We start from the raw sequence: 18,678 nt of genomic DNA on the forward strand, positions 1-18,678 counted from the left end.
AGTTTTATTTTGAATGTGAAAGTTGTTAAATTTCTTTTTTTTATTTTTGAGTTCTTAATTTATTTGAGATTAAGTATCTTGGGGTCTTGTTCACGAGTGAGGGAAAAATGGAGCGGCAGGTCGACAGACGGATCGGTGCGGCGTCTGCAGTAATGCGGTCATTGTACCGGTCTGTTGTGGTGAAGAGGGAGCTGAGTCGTAAGGCGAAGCTCTCAATTTACCGGTCGATCTACGTTCCTACCCTCACCTATGGTCATGAACTCTGGATCATGACCGAAAGAATGAGATCGCGGATACAAGCGGCAGAAATGAGTTTCCTCCGCAGAGTGGCTGGGCGCACCCTTAGGGATAGGGTGAGGAGCGCAGTCACCCGGGAGGAGCTCGGAGTAGAGCCGCTGCTCCTCCGCATCGAGAGGAGCCAGTTGAGGTGGCTCGGGCATCTGTTCCGGATGCCTCCTGGACGCCTCCCTGGGGAGGTGCTCCGGGCTTGTCCCACTGGGAGGAGGCCTCGGGGCAGACCCAGGACACGTTGGAGAGACTATGTCTCCCGGCTGGCCTGGGAACGCCTTGGGGTTCCCCCAGAGGAACTGGAGGAGGTGTGCGGGGAGAGGGAGGTCTGGAGTACTCTGCTCGGACTGCTGCCCCCGCGACCCGGCCCCGGATAAAAGCGGAGGAAGATGGATGGATGGATGGATGGATAATTTATTTGAATATTTGTGTGAAATGTATTCCTTGGTTTTGAATGTAGTTAAGACTTTATCTTGTCCTTTTCAGTTTTTATAAGCAGCGTTTTGCGGCATCTTTGTGGGCCGCTGCCGGAAGACAGAATTCGATTAAATCTATTTGGTGACGTGCAGTTAAAATACTGTGCATCGCTGACTGTTTCCACCGTTGAGCAGCGCATCACTGCAGTGCTCTCGCTCCTCCTGAATGCGAACCCCGAGCTCTAATCGTTTCGTGTCGTTTTGGTGCGTTGACCGACTTTCGTGTTGCCGTCATTGCCGTGCCCCGAGTGTCGTGCTGCGTCACGCGCTGCGTTTGCGTCCCTCTTCCCTGGATGCCGTGAACTCCCCGAGCCTCGCCGCCTTGCTCGGTGCCAACGTATCAGCCTGTCGCCCTGAATCTGCTCGTGACGCCTGACCACGTCTCCGTCCTCGCTGCCGGTGGTCCAGGAGCCACGACGTGGGTCACGCAGCCTCTGCCCGTGCTGACTGTGGAAGTTTGTGAGCGTGTGCAGCCCAGTCCCCGCTCCCCTCACTCCCCAGGCCTGCCGGGCACGCGGTCACAGTTGCGAATGCTCTCTGTCGTCCACAGAACAGGCCGGCTGCGGTGCAGGGACCCCCGCACACCGCCCAGCCCCCGCCGACATGTATGAACCCAGCCCTGATGAGCGCACCTTGGGTGAGACAGAGCTAGAGCGGAGGGGGCGGGGCCTGCCCATACCCCGCCCTCGCCCCACCCACACCATCGCTGCCTCGTGGTTCCCGGGGCACCACGCCTCCCTCATCCATACCACCCTCATCCTGCTCATGCTACACCAGTCCACACAGCATGGCGTCAGCAAGCGCTGCCTGTACCGCAAAACGGCGCCAGGGTGCAGGCAGATCCGGAACCTTCCGTTTCAGATCCGCTACCTTCTCTGAGCCGAAGGTGCCGATTCTGGAAACGCAGTACATAAAAAGAGGGTTGTTAAATAGATGAAATATCAATAAGATTAAAACTAAAGAGATAAGTGCGCCATTGTAGAAATAGATACATATTTTTTCAGCACAGAGATGAGCTGCGTGTTATTTTGACGAGCGCACCGGCAGGGACCGGCCCCAGTGAGCGCGGCTGCCGACAGGCGTGTGTTCACCAGGATAGGGTACCCATGCCCAACCTGCATGGCTCACGGAGGAAGGCGATTTTCGTTCGTCTTTGAGAGCCCAAGTGTGCGGTGGTTTAGCCGAGGAGCACCGTGCTTTTCAGAGCTCGTTACCTGGCTTCATTCCCATGTAGAAAACATGAACTTCTGCTCATTGCGCTGATTTCCATTGCTGCTGCACCTGTGTCTGTCAAGGGTCACAATGTGGGATTTGATGTCTCTGCTGCTTTCCGAAGTCACTCATATGCAAAGTGCATCATGCATTCAGCATCATCTGGGAATTTGTGTTTTCTTTTTAAAAAAAAAAAAAAAAGTTGGAGTGTGATACTTTCATGGTTTTTTTGGTTACTAACATTTCTTTTGTCTTTTGTTTGCAAGAAGTGCCTTCGGCAGTCCGTGTGATGTGAGACGGGACTCCCTCATCGGGGGGGGGGCGCAGTTGCTGGCCCCGTCATTCTGATTCGTTTGTTGTTGTTTTCTTCCATCCACCTCCTCCTGATCTGACCACCCCACCTCCTCCCGCACCCCATCGCTACACCTCCTAACCTCCCCACCCAAGCAGTACCGGTATCAGGATGAAGACTCGCCTCCTCAGGATCACGGCTTCCCCCGGCTGACCAATGAGGTGCGAGCCCCGGAGCTGGTGCACGTGTCTGAGAAGAACCTGTCGGAGATCGAGAACGTGCACGGCTATGTGTCCCACTCGCACATCTCCCCCCTCAAGGTGAGTGAGCTCATCGGATGCCGACTGGCTTCTCGTGTGACTGTCACATGGCGTTTCCTCCTTTCCTCCTGTGCAAAGTGCCGTTCGAGTGCCCATTCCTCTCGCTTTCATTCCCACGATGCCATTGTACTTCCACTCCGAGTTTACAGGAAGCCTCTCGCAGCCAGTCTCCAAGTGTCACAGGTTAGCTCGTTTACCGCGTTTTCGGGACGGACGCGTGTCCGTGGAAAGCTCCTGTCCCCACGTCCTTGACGCCTCGAGCCTGTTTTGAAAGCGAAGCGAACGGCTTCTGGTGTCGTCGAAGAAGCCTGGAGACATGTGCAGAACTATGCTTTCCAGAACGAGAAGTTCACACTTTTTGTCTGCGTTCAACTCCGGAGCACAACCTCGTAGACGACATTAATATTTGCCATTTGGTTAAGTGCAATGACAAAGTTACTGCATTATTTAATCCTACTACTACGTGGTGGTGTTTGTTGTTGACCGCCGTGTCCCGGCTGGGACCTGGAACCCTTCGTGCTTAAAAGAGCGCTGAGGATGGCATGCGTCCGCAGTCCCGTTCCCGTATGTCAGGAGTTCATCGGCGATTCTTTTCAAGCGGCCCCTGGCGCTACAGGCACCGAGTCGCGATTCCGCCGCAACTCTTCGAGCCTCCATCTCCTGCCGTCAGTGAGTCAGCATCCTTTGAAATGTCAGAGCGCAACTCGTAATTCGAGGGAGCCTTTCAGCCCGCTGCAGTGGCACACCTGATTAGAGCACCGTTTCACATTTCTGCCTCTGTGAAGTAAAAGAAAAATGTAGGATTTGAAAAAGACTAATTTTCGGACGAAAAGCCCCTTTAAAGATGCTCATTATCCTGGAGCTGTTTTGTTCCAAAACGTAGAAAATACCATTTCTGCCACTTTGCTGAAATACTTTGAACCAGGGGTGTCCAATGTGCGGCCTCCTGTTCCTCATAATGTGGCCCCCAAGAACATCAGCACAGTTTACTACGGTACTTACCATACCTGCCATAAACACTATACATTCTACTCAATCCCATGATGACGCAGTTACAGTATACAGTTATCTCGGTACTTATACACCTGAACACACACTACACCTAAATAAAATACAGTATAGTAGTTCTTCCAGTTCAGAGATGTGAAATTTAGTATGTCAAAGACTGTGATATTTTTACACTTGGGGCCACAGTAATGATTTAGGGTATTAGCCAGTTCAGGTTGGACACCCCAGCTTTGAACGGTCTTCCCCAAAATCTTATCTTTATGCCATCCCTTGTTTTCGCAAACTCACGTTCTTGTTGACGTTCAGGCATGTTTGTAGCAGTTCATACGCGAACAGAGTGTCAGGGCATAAAAATTTAGCAGGTTTTGGCTGGGGCCAAAAATATTAATAATAGTACTTAGAGGAGTTACAGTTAGCTTTTTGGGCAGGTCATCAATGGGGCACTCAGCCCCTCCTCTTGCTTACAACTATGAGAAAATAACACACACACACACACACATTTTCTGAACCGCCTTGTCCCATTTGGGGTCGCGGGGAGCCAGAGCCTAACCCGGCAACACAGGGCATAAGGCTAGAGGGGGAGGGGACACACCCAGGACAGGATGCCAGTTTGTTGCAAGGCACCCCAAGCGGGACTCGAATCCCAGACCCACCAGAGAGCAGGACCCGGTCCAACCCACCGCGCCCCCCTTGAGAAAATAACATGAAAATAATTTCATGAAACTTATTTTGAAGGCTCTCAGTGTTCTGTTGAGGGTTGCAAGGTGTAATGACACAAAGGTGCACTAGGTGGCGCTCTTCCCTTGAGCTAAATGAGCTGCACCAGAGGGGCAAGATCTGTATTTTAACTTGTGTTCATAGCTGCATGTAAGAGTTTCGTAAAAAGAATCTTGTTTAATAATGTCTTTTTTAGAAGAGAACTCCCTGAATAAATATGTCGTTTTGATTGTTCATACTTTGTAAAGGGAGGAAAAAAAAGGATGAAAATGGCTGTTTCCAAGGGAAGATGATATGTGTATCATTTATTTTTATGTAAAAAAAAATAAAAAAATAAAGATTAAAAAAGAAGGGAGGGGAAAAACCCTTTTACATCTCCTTTTTTTCAACTGAATAGATGTCGGAAGACGCAGGACAGCGATAGCAGTGTATGTTCGGTGTAAGAGGAGACTCTAGGTAGGTGTAACGTGTCAGGTTACGCCCTCTGGCTGGGCCCTTTTGAGAAGGAGCCGGTGGAAGGAAGACTGGCACTTGAGAGGCCCCACTGGGTCACAGGGACATCTGTCAAGCAGGTGTTGATGGAAACCAACACCAAGAGCCAGAGTAAGAGACTGCTGAGAGTGTCTGATGACGTACGCTCGTAACAGGCCATCACAACGACTGTTTCTGTGACGATACTACGGGGCAGCAGGTGGCGTAGTGGTTTGAGCTTCTGTTTCGCCCTGCTGTGGTATCCTTGAGCAAGGTACTTGCCTCAAATTGCTCCAGTAGAAATGACATGGGTTTTTAAGCAGGTAAACAGTTTTAAGGTACTTTAATATTACGAGTCGCTTTGGAGAAACATTTATTCATGCATTGGACAATTTAAATGATAGGTCTGCATTCTTGACGGTGAAGAAATGCCTTTAGAGTTGTCCGGTGTGAAGGAGCAGTCTAGCTAGGAAGTATTGGTGTTGACCAGACATGCTTTTTGTGGTGGAGGAACATCCTTACCAACTAGATAGACTGGTTTACATATACATGTGTATATTTATACATTTCACACGCGCGCACGCACACACGCTGACTGAAAACACTTGTCCCGAGTGGGGTCACGGCGAGCCAGAGCCGAACCCGACAACACAGGGCGTAAGGCTGGAGGGGGTGGGGGGACACCCAGGACGGGATGCCAGTCCATTGCAAGGCACCCTAAGTGGGTCTCGAACCCCAGACCCACCAGAGAGCAGGACCCAGCCAAACCCGCTGCACCATCACACCCCCACATACTTTTCACCAAAGCAAAAATTCCACCACGTCTGAGCCAGGAGTGAAAATTTTCAGGGTTTTTATTTGGGACATGTGGTTGTGGTGTAGCAAGCGATCAGGTCTGGTAGGTACCAGGACGCAGATCCATTGATAGTGTTGTAGGCTGTAACCAGAGCCCTGATTTTGATCTGGGCAGCTACAGGAAGCCAATGGAGAGAGATGAGGAGGGGCGATACGGTGCCGTGAAAAAGTATTTGCCCCCTCCCTGATTTTTTTTTTTTTTGAATATTTGTCACAGTTAAATGATTGAGATCATCAAACAAATTTTAACATTACACAAAGATAACCAGAGTAAGTACAAAATGCAGTTTTTAAATGATGATTTCATTTATTAAGGGAAAAAAAGCTGTCCAAGCCTACCTGGCCCTATGTGATAAAGTAATTGCTCCCCCCCCCATTGTTAAATCATGAATAAACTGTGATTAACCACATTTTTTGGAAAGCTGAGTTAAATTTCACTTGCCACACCCAGGCCTGATTACTGCCAGACCTGTTGAATCAAGAAATCACTTAAACAGAACCTGTCTGACAAAGTGAAGCACGCTAGATCTCAAAAAGCAACACATCATGCCGCGATCTAAAGAAATTCAAGAACAGATGAGAAACAAAGTAATTGACATGTATCAGTCTGGAAAGGGTTACAAAGCCATTTCTAAGTCTTTGGTAATCCAACAAACCATGGTGAGAGCCATTATCCACAAATGGAGAAAACTTGGAACACTGGTGAACCTTCCCAGGAGTGGCCGGCCTACCAAAATTACTCCAAGAGTGCAACGACGACTCATCCAGGAGCTCATAAAAAAACCCAGAACAACATCTAAATAACTGCAGGCCTCACTTGCCTCAGTTAAGGTCAGTGTTCATGATTCAACAATAAGAAAGAGACTGGGCAAAAATGCCATCCATGGAAGAGTTCCAAGGCGAAAGCCACTGCTGACCAAAAAGAACACAAAGGCTCGTCTCATATTTGCCAAAAAAAATCTTGATTATCCTCAAGACTTTTGGGCAAATATTCTGTGGACTGATGAGACAAAAGTTGAACTTTTTGGAAGGTGTGCATCCCGTTACATCTGGCGCAAAACTAACACAGCATTTATTAAAGAGAACATTATACCAACAGTCAAACATGGTGGTGGTAGTGTGATGGTCTGGGGCTGCTTTGCAGCTTCAGGACCTGGATGACTTGCCATATGATGGAACCATGAATTCTGCACTCTACCAGAAAATCCTGAAGGAGAATGTCCGGCCATCAGCTCCTAACCTCAAGCTCAAGCGCGCTTGGGTTATGCAGCAGGACAATGATTCGAAACACACCAGCAAGTCCACCTCTGAATGGCTCAAAAAAAACAAAATTAAGGTTTTGGAGTGGCCTAGTCAAAGTCCGGACTTAAATCCGATTGAGATGCTGTGGCATGACCTTAAACAGGCCGTTCATGCTCTAAAACCCTCCAATGTGGCTGAATTAAAACAATTCTGCAAAGAAGAGTGCACCAAAATTCCTCCACAGCGATGTGAAAGACTCGTTGCCACTTATCGCAAACGCTTGATTGCAGTTGTTGCCGGCAAGGGTGGCACAACCAGTTATTAGGTTTAGGGGGCAATTACTTTTTCATATAGGGCCAGGTAGGTTTGGGCAGCTTTTTTCCCTTAATAAATGAAATCATCATTTTAAAAACTGCATTTTGTATTTATTTGGGTTATCTTTATGTAATATTAAAATTTGTTTGATGATCTCAATCATTTAACTGTGACAAATATGCAAAAAAATAAAAATCAGGGCACGGAACCTGGGAACGTCATGGCAGGTAGTTACAGTGGTTCAGGTGCTGGACCAGGTTTCTCAATGAATGAGTGGATGTGTAGCGATAAAACAGGTTGGGATACTCCAGTATGTGCTTCACCAGGGTAAATAATGACACGAGGACCATTAGAGTGCAGCATGAGGATAGTGTGAAATGATACGTTTGGAGGCGACGTTGCTAGAAAGCTGTTCAGCTCCCCGCTGGGCTCGTTTCTATCCATTAGCTCTGAACACCAGTCAGAGTTGTTTTCAAAAGCTGTTGAAGAAAGACTTTCAGCTGAAATTCTTTAGAATTCTTTATGCCTGGTCAGTGAAGTAGACTTTGTCCAGATCCAGGTATGTTCATGAGTGGCGCCATGGTCACTTTAATTCCAATTATGGTTATGGAACCCTGTGCTAAGAGACTCTAAGTGGGTGTGGATGTCAGGATCTGCTGTTTGGGGAAGTGTGCAATTGGTAGGGACGTGGTGACAATAGCAGGGATGTAAGGGGAGACGTAAAACAGTGAACTATAAAACGTAGTAATATCATTAATATTTTAAGTTATGAGGATAATAAGCAAAACATGCAGATCTTTGAATTATGTTGTGCATTTTGGGTGGGGGAGCTTTTTCCAGTGAAAAAATTAAATTTCAATCAATCAGAACGTAGCCATTGTTTCTGATACGTATGTTTTATATTATCCTCGAGACAAGTAAATGTTTTTCATGTATTGAATTGGTTGTCCGGTACCACGTCTACTGTTGGAAGTAACCCATCACTAAATGTATTAACACGATCTTTTTAGACGCCGTTAAATTACTTTGCAAACGTTTCCCGTTACGAGAGGCTAGAAATAAATGCATATTTGCTCTGACTCCGCATGTCCCTGAGAGGCCCCTCAGCCTCTGTCTGGTGTTGGAAAAGCACCAAAAATTTCTACTTCATCCCACCTGAGCACTTAATCTGAATTTGTGAGTTTGTTCTCGTTTCTTTCCCGTGCAACTTGGCCGCTGCGATTTGTGCTGACCGCTTCCGTCCGGTTCCTCTGGTCCCGTCCTGTGAGCTGCAAATAGCTGAGGGATAAGGAACTCCGCTTTTGGGGGTGCCTAAGACGTACACGGAGCCGACGCCACGGAGCCGAGGGTACCGCCCCTGCTTTCCCGCACCCACCTGGGAAGGTGGCCATGTCCCTGTAATTGGTACTCAAGCATTGCTCTCCCTCTTTCACAGCATTTGTATTCCAGCCTCATCCAAATTGAAAGCGTCTAAGGCGAGACACTTAGGCCCCCGGCAGCGGTCTGAATTGCGTGGGGGCGGGCAAGGCTGGGGGGTTGGTGGGGGGAGGGGGGTGTTACCAAGCTACACAATAAACCCTGCAGTGAGCATTTTTGTTCCCGGCATTTGATTGCTCCCAAAAAGGCCTTCCTCGCCCTGCTCTTTCCCTGGTCAGTGCGGGCGCAAACAGCCCCTGGGAGTCCAGATGTGGACTAACAACAGCTGCTCTGGCAGGAGGGGCGAGCGGTGCCGCGCTTGTGCTCTTTCTCCTCGGGATGGGTTGAAGACGGATGGCGGGTGGACGCCGGAGTGCCCGGCGGGGTTCAGAGGCACATATCCGGACGCCGACCGTCCCCTCTCCGTTTACGTCAGAGGAGCGTGATCTCGTCATCATTCTGCATTTGACGTGCCTCTTTGTTTCTCAAGAGCAACGCCTTAGAATAAGTGCTAGCACTGTATTAAACTTGACTTGAGATGTTGTCTTAGAGAGTACCTGCCTGCCTTGTTCCAGACTGCCCGCTCTCCAACACTTTTCCCGAAAATCGCAAATAAGGTCTTCACACCTGATGCAATTGGACAGATTTTGACTTTTTCAAAAAAAGTGCTCAGCACCAAAATATACATTAAAATGAGCGCAGACCTTCAAGAAAACTATAGTTCTGGTGCTGTTCTTACGAACCCATTCTCGCTGCTTCCGAGTGTTGAGGTGGAATCGTGTTATTGATTGAAGCGTGTGACCGCAGGCGAAGGGTACGTGCTGCTGTAACGTGTGCTTCCTCCCTGCCTGTCTCACAGCATCACGTGGCCTTTCCTGTCCTTGTACTGCTTGAGGTAAGGGGCACCCAGGCCTCTGGGCCTCGCTTCCCGTATCCAGCAGGCCAGTGCTTTCCCAGGCTTCCTAGCAGCGTAGGAGAGCATAGGTTCACAGCATGAGGTCTCGGCCCCCCGCTCCCGGTCGAGAGGCGGTTCTTAGAGGCTCTTCCTCATCTGTGCAATGCAGGAATCCTGACTGTCTTCCCCCGCATCCCCATCCACCACACCAGCCCTGCCCCACCCCACCGCAATCCCACCACCACCCCGTCACCACTGTGGCGCATGCAGTGTGACTGGAATTTCATCATCCTATATCTTTTTTTTTAATTTTTTTTTTTTTTTAACCATCTCTTCTCCATATCCAGGTATACTTGCTAGTGATCTTGTGTTTTATTTCTTACCTGCAGCCTGCACTGGTTACCCGTTTTGATCTTACGTACCCGGGTCTGACTGCAGCAAACTACCTGGCAAGTTGGATCTTTCTTTGACCATGTATTTCCTGTGTTTTTTGGGAGCAGTTGATGTTGATGCGTGGTTTTGATGTGACTCTTGTGTGGCTGAGATTTTGGTTGGCTTTAGAATGCTGGTTTGCTCGTGAGTCATGAGGACTAGTGAACATTTGTCTTGTGGTGATGTGGTCTGCCCACCCACCCAGTCTGAGCTGTACCGCAGAATGAGGAGCTGTTTCTGATGAATGTTTGAATGGTGCCTTAATGAATGTTCTTAAAAAATGACGTCATTGCACATTTCTTGAACAGCCGCTAATTAATTCGCTTCTGGAAATACATCGTAGATCCTCCATCATGCTGGTCGCTATGGGACTTTGCATATATGCCTAATTTTTTTTTGTTTTTTTAGTGTAAACTATCAACCTACAATGTTGTTGTTGCCTGTAGTGTTTTAGGATTGTTGTAATATGTAGTTGATATTATTTGGGTATATTTTTAATGAAATGTACAGATGCAGAACATTTTATGGCCGCAGCACACTACACATTTCATATAATAATTTATGGTGAAAATTTTCCAAATAGTGTACGATACATTAAATATCCATCCATTTTCAAATGTAAGCATATATGCTGATATTTATTTGAAACTGCAGTGCGTACATCTTACTACTTTTTTCCCCAAAATAAAAGATATTTTTCAGTATTATACTGTTGCTTTTCAGCAGCTACAACTTTTTTTTCCAAGTGTAGGATAGTCATGTCCCCTGTGTTCTGGGCAGCTAAAGCCTTTTCCTGTAGCCTGAAGTAAATGAGAGGGTATGAACTAGTCATATAATACTGAAAAATATCTGTACTTATACACAGTTACCCTGGGTAGTACTTATTATCTTATTAATATTATGATAGACTACCTATAATGATGTCCTGACATTGTGGTGTGACTGAAGTTCTGCAGTGCTGTTAAAAAAAATATGTGCTCCTTACTTTTTATAGCTTTTTCGTGTTAAGTTTGTTAAAAAGCCAAAATTCCTGTGCAGCGATGTGAGACCCTGGTCAACACTTTGTTGCAATCGTTGCAGCTAAAGGTGGCACAACCAGCTATAGACTATAAATGCGTAATTACTTTTTCTCACCTATCATTGCACATTATCTTCCACACCAAGGAAATGATCTAAGTACAATTTTGACGTCTTTTATTTTCTCTCTCAGGCTTCATTTGTATACACACACACACACATAAAAGTGATAGAAAGATATAATCAAATTTAAATATCAATAACCTACAAAAATATAGAACATTTAAATGGGGCAGATAGTTTTTCACAGCACTTTAGGTATTCGCGCATGATGTGGACATCCTGATGGCACGATGTTTGTCATATCACGCCGTGGTCAAGTGACACTACCTTGAGGGAAAACCGGAAAGTTTTCGGATACTACTGTCTGCCTGCCCCCCGCCCACCCCCACGTCTCCTTTTCGGCGCATGCTCGTTTTTTTTTTTTTTTGTCTTCCCCCAGTGCTGTTTGCACCGCTCCATTTGATTGAATAACTATTGACTTTCTCCAAATGCAGTTTCCAGCTTTCACCGTGCCTTCTGTAAAATGAGGAGAAATCCTTTATGCAGAGGCTGAAAGAAGTGAATTAGAACAAGAAAGGAAGAAAGTTTGATTCTATCACACGTGAATCACGTGTTTGGCCGGTGCCTGCGAATTGCCATTTTCCCGGCTGCCGGCCAACCCTGGGGACCCCGTGTGAAGAATGGCTTTAATACAATGCACTAATTGCACGGGCAGTGTGGACACGCCCCTCCATGACAGACCTGTGAATTAAAATCGGTGCAAAGGCATGGCATCGCACTCTGTGTCGATCCTCTTTCTGCACGCATGTTCTCGCGAGCCGTGGAGGCAAATGTTCTTACTCGTGAACAATGATTCCTTGATCAGTCTGACACCGATCAGCCCTCAGGATAACACGTCTTGTGAATGATGACGAACGTAGGTGGTGCTCTAAGGAAGGGTGTGTCTATTTCTGGAGGACTTTCTTCATTATTGATTGTTGAAAGGAAGACTCACTGCACTTTGTCTTGATTGTTTCTCACCTCGGCTACCCCACCTCCTTACCCCTTCTCCCCCCAGTCTGAGACCTTCAGAACTCCATTCCATACCTGATTGTCTCTGAGGAGCTCTTTCATGCCAACTTCTGGACCTGCAGGGACAAAGTGTGCTCAGGAAAAGGATGGATGATGATGATGAGGATGATGGTGTGACGCCTATTTTTGCCCTTTTTGTGATGTGCTTCAGGAGACCCATCTACAGCCTCCACTTATTCAGCCCCACATTCAGAATGTCTCAAACTGACCATGTCTACATTCTTTATATCTGTACGGCAAAAAATATCAGTCCGGCAGTCTGATAAATATCCAGGAGTTCACTCGTGTCCTCAGAAACACCCGCATAACCTCTAGGCAAGGCACATGGCTTTTCAGCTGCAGGAATTAATCCAGTTGGTTTCAAAACTATTTTATTGTCTTTTTAGACATTGGTTCAGAATATTTAATGGTTCCACTGTAATATATTAAAGTCAGAATGATTACTGATATTTTTTTTTTCCCATAAGGCTATTTTCACAGTTTTTATATCACTTCTTCGCATACTGTAAAAGGAGAGATAAAGGTAATATTAGTAAGTTTAATCACCAAGACTGTCAATTTCTGTAATTACCATACTAATTGTTTTCTGCTCCTTTCATATTAGTCGGATCTCTTTAGCTAAAACGACACTTCCTGCTTCTCAAGTAAAAACTTAATGAATTTCGCCCAAAGGGCTTTAATAGAAATGAGCTCATTACTCTATTAAAAGGGTTGTGATTTTGAAAGGTTTTGGGTCTCATGCCAAACACGTTCTGCTGGCCGAACATTCTCGCACTGTGATGTGACCCCCCGACGTGGTGTGCTGAAAGGGCTGATATTTCCTGTTTTTCAGATGGCACGGTAGCAGCTTTTCATGGCTTTTTGGACACGGATCAAGTTTTTAGTTATGGTTTTATTTATAAACGCCGGCGTCACATTTTCTGGTGTTTTATGGGTGGTGCAGTATAACAAAAAGCACAGCGCTGTGGAAGTGTATTGCAATTCAGCACTTGTATTCAAAATCCACACCCGCCCCCCAGTCCCATGCTTGACATTAACCAAGCGTAGAATATGCATGTTAATTTTAAATGGATTTTATGTGGGCTGTAAATGTCTTCGGAGGCAGCTGCTAGCATAGTAGTTTGAGCCATTGATTTGCAGCTGAGGGACCTCAGATCAACGCTTCGTTCCTGCTGTTGTACCCTTGGTTGAGGTACTTACCCTGAATTGATACAGTAAATAACTTAGCTCTATAAATGGGTGTCGTCGTCGTAAGGAGCTCAGTGTAGTATATATTATAGTCTTCCGTAATGTAACAAAGGTAATTTGCCCCTAAAAATCCCTTCATGAAGTGAGCTCTGAATAAATCAGATATAATTACTATTAGTTTCAATGGTAAACATTTTTATGCATTCCTGAGCCCCAAATTTAAGACCTATTTATGCTGAAATATCACTAAATCCCATTAAAATGGACAAAGTTAAACATTAGTTACTGTAACACAACTAACAATATAGTTGTACTTAACAAACAAAACATACCGTGAGAACTGTCCTGGTTTGTGGGACAAGAGGTTGCTGACTCTGGAGGGAGTTGTGGTAACTCAGCGTTTGGTAGTTTGATAGCGATTGGTGTCTCAGTGTACCCGTGTGTGAGCGTGGCTGCGTCCCCTTGCGGGAAAGAGACTATGAGATCACCCAGGCAAGCCCTAGCTATCCAAGTGGAGGTCTCTGCCCCATCAGGCGAGGAAGTCAGGGATCCATGGGGAGGTGCCTGGACTTTAGAAGACAACAGGGCTAGGTAACAACAGGTTATACAGGCATTGGTGTCTTCCATGGTGTATAGCCAGCATACGGGGCCTGGTTAATATAGAGGCGAAACTCAGCCTAGGAGCTGGGAGCGAATGGTCCAGGTCACCCACTTGATTGCCAAGACACTCTTCCTCTGTTGTGCTTCAGCAGTGTTCCCTTGGGGTCGGTTTCCAGCTGATGGCACTGGTTGCTGCACAAAGAGGAGTTCAGATTTTCAGGACAGGCCCACCGCACAGGCGCTCTTTGATGGCCATCTGGCATTAATCTGTCCGCTGGACCAGGTCCAGGCTCTACCAATTGTGTATTCCGCTGCGGTTGTCATCAGTTTGCCCTCTTGATCGAGTAACCCACACACACACGCACAGACCTTTGTAACCGGTCTCTGTCTTGGTGACAACTGAAACACTGAATTACGGTGCCTCCCCTATTTAAGGCCTCTACCCAGTGAGGTGTCTTCTACACTCTGCCTACAGTTTGATCCCCTTGTTCCCAAGAACTCACTGGCCTCAAAATAAAGATCCAGCAAAACATAACATCTGAGTCTGTGTTCCGTTATCCTACAAACCACTACAGTTGTCAGAGTGTTGCTGAAACTCGGGACACGATGGATCTGACCGCCATGAACGGTCATGCTCTTGGCCCACCTTCTTAGTCAAATGAAAGGGATACGGCAGAAGCAACAAGCAGTGTGTGGCGAAGGCCGATGTTAGGACTGCAGGGCGAGGTCTGAAATGTTATCTACTTACCGATTGCTAATTGAGGGAAGCCAATGGCCTCCATGATGGTCCCAAACGAGGACCCATGTCTTCAAGCACACTGCCGTGATCTGTCGTTGGCCCCAAGAAGAACGGGCCCTCTGACTAACCCCTCTTCTTAACGGCGAAGCCCTAGTCACCACTAGCCAGTTGCCACATCTTGGTCCATACAGTTACAGCCAGAGTACTACAAAGTTCTCAAACTACGGGAAATGCCACGGACTCTGATCTGACACTGAAATGAGAAAACAAATGCTAGAGTGCGTTTTGGCCCCTCCTAGCCAATCTATGTAGTATGTTGAGCACAAACCCCTGGAATATGAATTGTCCTTATTGAAAGGTGCTGGTAAAGTGCTCTGTGTGAAGAAGTCTTCACATAGCTTACTTATTTATAAGCAGTGTCGTACATAATTCTTGCCAGAATCGTTCATTCGCTTTAAAAGTAGTGACAATTATTTTATAAAATGTTTGTTTATAACATAGCATGTAAAATGATAAACGCAGAAAATCTTGAGTTATAATGAAATCATTTTGGTTTAATTCTGGTGAGATGTATATGAAATATTAAAATCCCTTTGATGGGTTTGCTTTGTATGAGTCTTTCAGGATTTGAAATACAGAAAACAATGACTATAATTGACAATTTGAATTACTGTACTTTTCAGAAAACTGCACTACAGTGGTGATTTTAAAAATTAAACACAAATACTATTTGGATGTTTGTATGGTCTTTGTGTTACAGTGTAATTTGAGGTGTTTTGATGTCATGTGACTGCCCTTATTCAAAGGTCGGGCGGTTGCACAGCGAGTAGCGCTGCTGTGTGGTGTGAGAGGACATGGGTTCGATCCCTGCTCAGTCTGTGTGGAGTTTGCATGTTCTCTCCATGCCTGTGTGGGTTTCCTCTGGGTGCTCTGGTTTCCTCCCACAGTCCAAAGACATGCTGTTCAGGTTCATCCATAGTGTGAGTGACAGACAGAGTGTGTTCCACTGATGTATGGATGAGTGTCCCATTGTAAGTAGTGTATCTAGCAGTGTACGTCATCTTGGTGAATAAGATGTGTGGGTTGATAACACTACATAGAGTTCATTGGAAGTCGCTTTGGAGACTTATCATTATCTTTGGGTTTTCACTTAACACCTGTGCTTGCCCATGAAAGATGGCTGTTTATCTCAGAAGGTAGATCTTCCTAATAAAATAGTAGAAAAATAGATTTTTCAGTTGTTATGCAGGTTTTATATAGTTTAAAAAATGTATTTTGAGTTGCACTTGGGGGTACTGTGACACAGCAGGTAGCCACATTTGAATCTAGCTCAGTCTGTATGGAGTTTGTATGTTCTCTCCCCTGGTTGTGGTGTCCTCTGAGGGTTTTGGTTCCTCCATCCACAGATATATTTCCCGTTAATTGGTGACTACATTTCCCACACTGTGTATGTGTGACTAAATAAGTGTTTTTGATTGCCCTGTGATGGAATGGCGTCTCGTCCGAGGTGTTCCCTGCCTCATACCCTCTGCTTCCACAGTAGATCTTCCGACCTCACAACCCTACACTGAACAAACAGCGTGAAAATGGGGGCAAAACCTTTTCTTTAGTTATTTCCTGTTTTCTTTCCATTACATCATTCACTTTTCCTCTATATTTTTGTGAGAACGGAATAAATTAACCAGCACAACTGTTAACGACACGGATCTCCCAAGAATACTTTTCAGTCTTTCAGTCCCACGGTATCTGTTCCCTGCTTATAGTGGAAGATGTACACTAGAAGTTGAACCTTGAGCTTTCTTCTACTCCTAGGAGTCTTTTTCTTGTTCTTTTTCTTAGGGGAATCCGTGCAGAGCCACAAAGGGCGGATGCAAGTGCAAAGAGCTGCATGTACAGTGCCTTCAGAAAGTATTCACACCCCTCCACTCTTTCCACGCTTTGTTGTGGACTTATTTCAAAATGGATTGATGGTTGTCCTTCTGGCAGGTTCTCCTACCTGCGAACAGGAACTTCGAAGTTCTGCCAGGATGGCTTTGTGTTCTTGGTCACCTCCCTGACCAAGACCCTACTTGCCTGAATACCAATTTGCAGCTCCAGGAAGAGTCTAGGTGGATCCAAGCTTTTTCCATTTGAATATGACGGTGGCCACCGTGCACCTGGGACTCTTCAGTCCACTGCCAATTCTTTATACTTTCTTCCAGACCTGAGCACTGACAAAATTCTGCTTTGGATGTCTATGGATAGTTCCTTGGACTTCATGGCTTGGTTTTCACTCTGCCTTTCATGGTGAACTGCCAGACAGGTGTGCGTGTCTTTCTCAGTGAAGTAAATTTGCCCCTGGTGGACTAGTCAAATTCTAGAGACATCGTAAAGGTGATTAAAAGAAAGGATGCATCTGAGCTCAGTTTGAAGTGTAATAGTAATAGATCTGAATACTATAAATGTACGAAAAGAAAGTCCTGTAATGTTTTTCTTTGGTCATTATGGAATTTTATGTATTGAGCAATAGGGGGGATCAATTCAATCCATTTTGAAAGAAATGCACAGAACGGCAATGTGGACAAAGTGGATGGGTCTGAATACTTTCTGAAGGCACTGTAGGTGTTTGAATGCTTACGGAATAAAAAGAATAACTGTGGTCGGAGCGGCAAGTGTCAAAAAGCCAAAGTCGCGAATATCAACAGACGGAGAAGTCGGTAATCTGTGGAAATCGAAACAACGCAACCAGCCAAAGAGAGGAAACAAAGGACAAGATCTGAGTAATAAGTCTGGTTTCCCCAATAAAAATAGCAGGCAATAAGAAGTCAACACATATGTTGGTGAGCCTCTGTCCAAAGTGAGCGTTGACAGCTGCCAGCTGCTCACTTTTATGAATGGCTTCCTGCCAAAATGAGGGTACAATTAGCGTCCCAAACATTTACCCTGATTCTTTTTTCACCAAAGTGACACACTTTATTATAAGTGTTACATGCTATACATTATGAGTAGAAAACCAACATCAAACTTGAACCACACCTTGGACTTGAGAGTCAAAACAACGGTGCTCCACCTTGTATAGGATGGGAATAAAACCTTGTCCTCAGCTCATTATCCCAAAATGCTTTACCATAAACTTGAGTTTTTGCCATCATTAATGCGAATCCATTTGACTAAAAACACTCTCAGTACACCTTGTCCATTAAGACGAAATTCCGTGACACTGCAGCAGCGCGGTAAACGTGGCCTAAGTACTTCTGAAACACCACGCCGACACCTTTTTCAGTGTGTCTTGAAACTTGCTGTCCTGGGGGCCTGAAGGAGATGGGAATGTAGAAATCGCAGCCCCTCGACGTCTTTAGCCCCCCGGTCACTGAGAGTTACAGGTATATCGGCACACCCCTGTACGAGCAGCGTGGGATGGTACTTTACATTTAGCCACTTGCTTCCAGTTCGTGGGTGCCGGCGAGACACCACGGTAAATAAGGAGCGTGCAATGAAGTGTGCGCACACCCCCGTTCCCTCCGTGCCATGGAATGCCCCTGTTGCTGTTCTCAAAACAGCAGATGTTTGGAAGGTGACCCCGAGCGCTGTCGGCCCTGGCATGAATACTAAAGCAGACAGTACTTTGCTTTGCGTTAATTGTGGTGGAAACTATCTGCGCCTTTCAGTCATCCGCCAGAGCTTCTTTTGAAACGTGCTTTTTCTCATCTCTCGCCCTCCGAGGCTTTCAAGGCGTTATCAAAGCTCCGCCTGTTTCGGTAACACGACCCAAGGCTCTCGGTGTTCTCCGCGGGCTACGACGGAGAACCCGCATCCTGCCCGGACGCTAAATGCGTTTATTAGGAGTGACGGCACGGTGTTGCGCTCAGGTTTGTTTGTCTGTACCTCCCGCTCATGAATAATGCATGAGCTCTTATTGCTCTTTTCCAAAATGACGTTGCGTGTCGGGGCCCGGACAGATTCAGATCGTATTTAAAGCCAAGATTGAATTATCAAGTTGCTCATACGGAAGTTTTTAATTGCGGAGTATTTTGTGTCACGTTAATTGCCTTTGCGCGGTTGTAGGCCGTAGTGCGTGTTGC

General features: G+C 46.2%; 1 protein-coding gene across 7 annotated transcripts in view; it reads left to right on the forward strand.

Moving 5' to 3' along the window:
- dlg2 (discs, large homolog 2 (Drosophila)) overlaps positions 1–18,678 on the forward strand; it is a 238,858-nt gene that overhangs the window by 89,580 nt on the left and 130,600 nt on the right. For 5 of the 7 annotated variants that reach the window (XM_018755319.2, XM_018755323.1, XM_018755318.1 and 2 more), the window contains exons 2-3: positions 1,315–1,401; positions 2,424–2,588. In XM_018755319.2, the coding sequence (XP_018610835.1) occupies positions 1,315–1,401; positions 2,424–2,588 (252 nt within the window). The remainder of the gene's footprint in view (positions 1–1,314; positions 1,402–2,423; positions 2,589–18,678) is intronic. The other 2 variants (XM_018755316.2, XM_018755317.2) reach the window with 2 other exon arrangements.

Source organism: Scleropages formosus, chromosome 4, assembly GCF_900964775.1.
Source record: "Scleropages formosus chromosome 4, fSclFor1.1, whole genome shotgun sequence".
Taxonomy (NCBI): Eukaryota; Metazoa; Chordata; class Actinopteri; order Osteoglossiformes; family Osteoglossidae; genus Scleropages; species Scleropages formosus.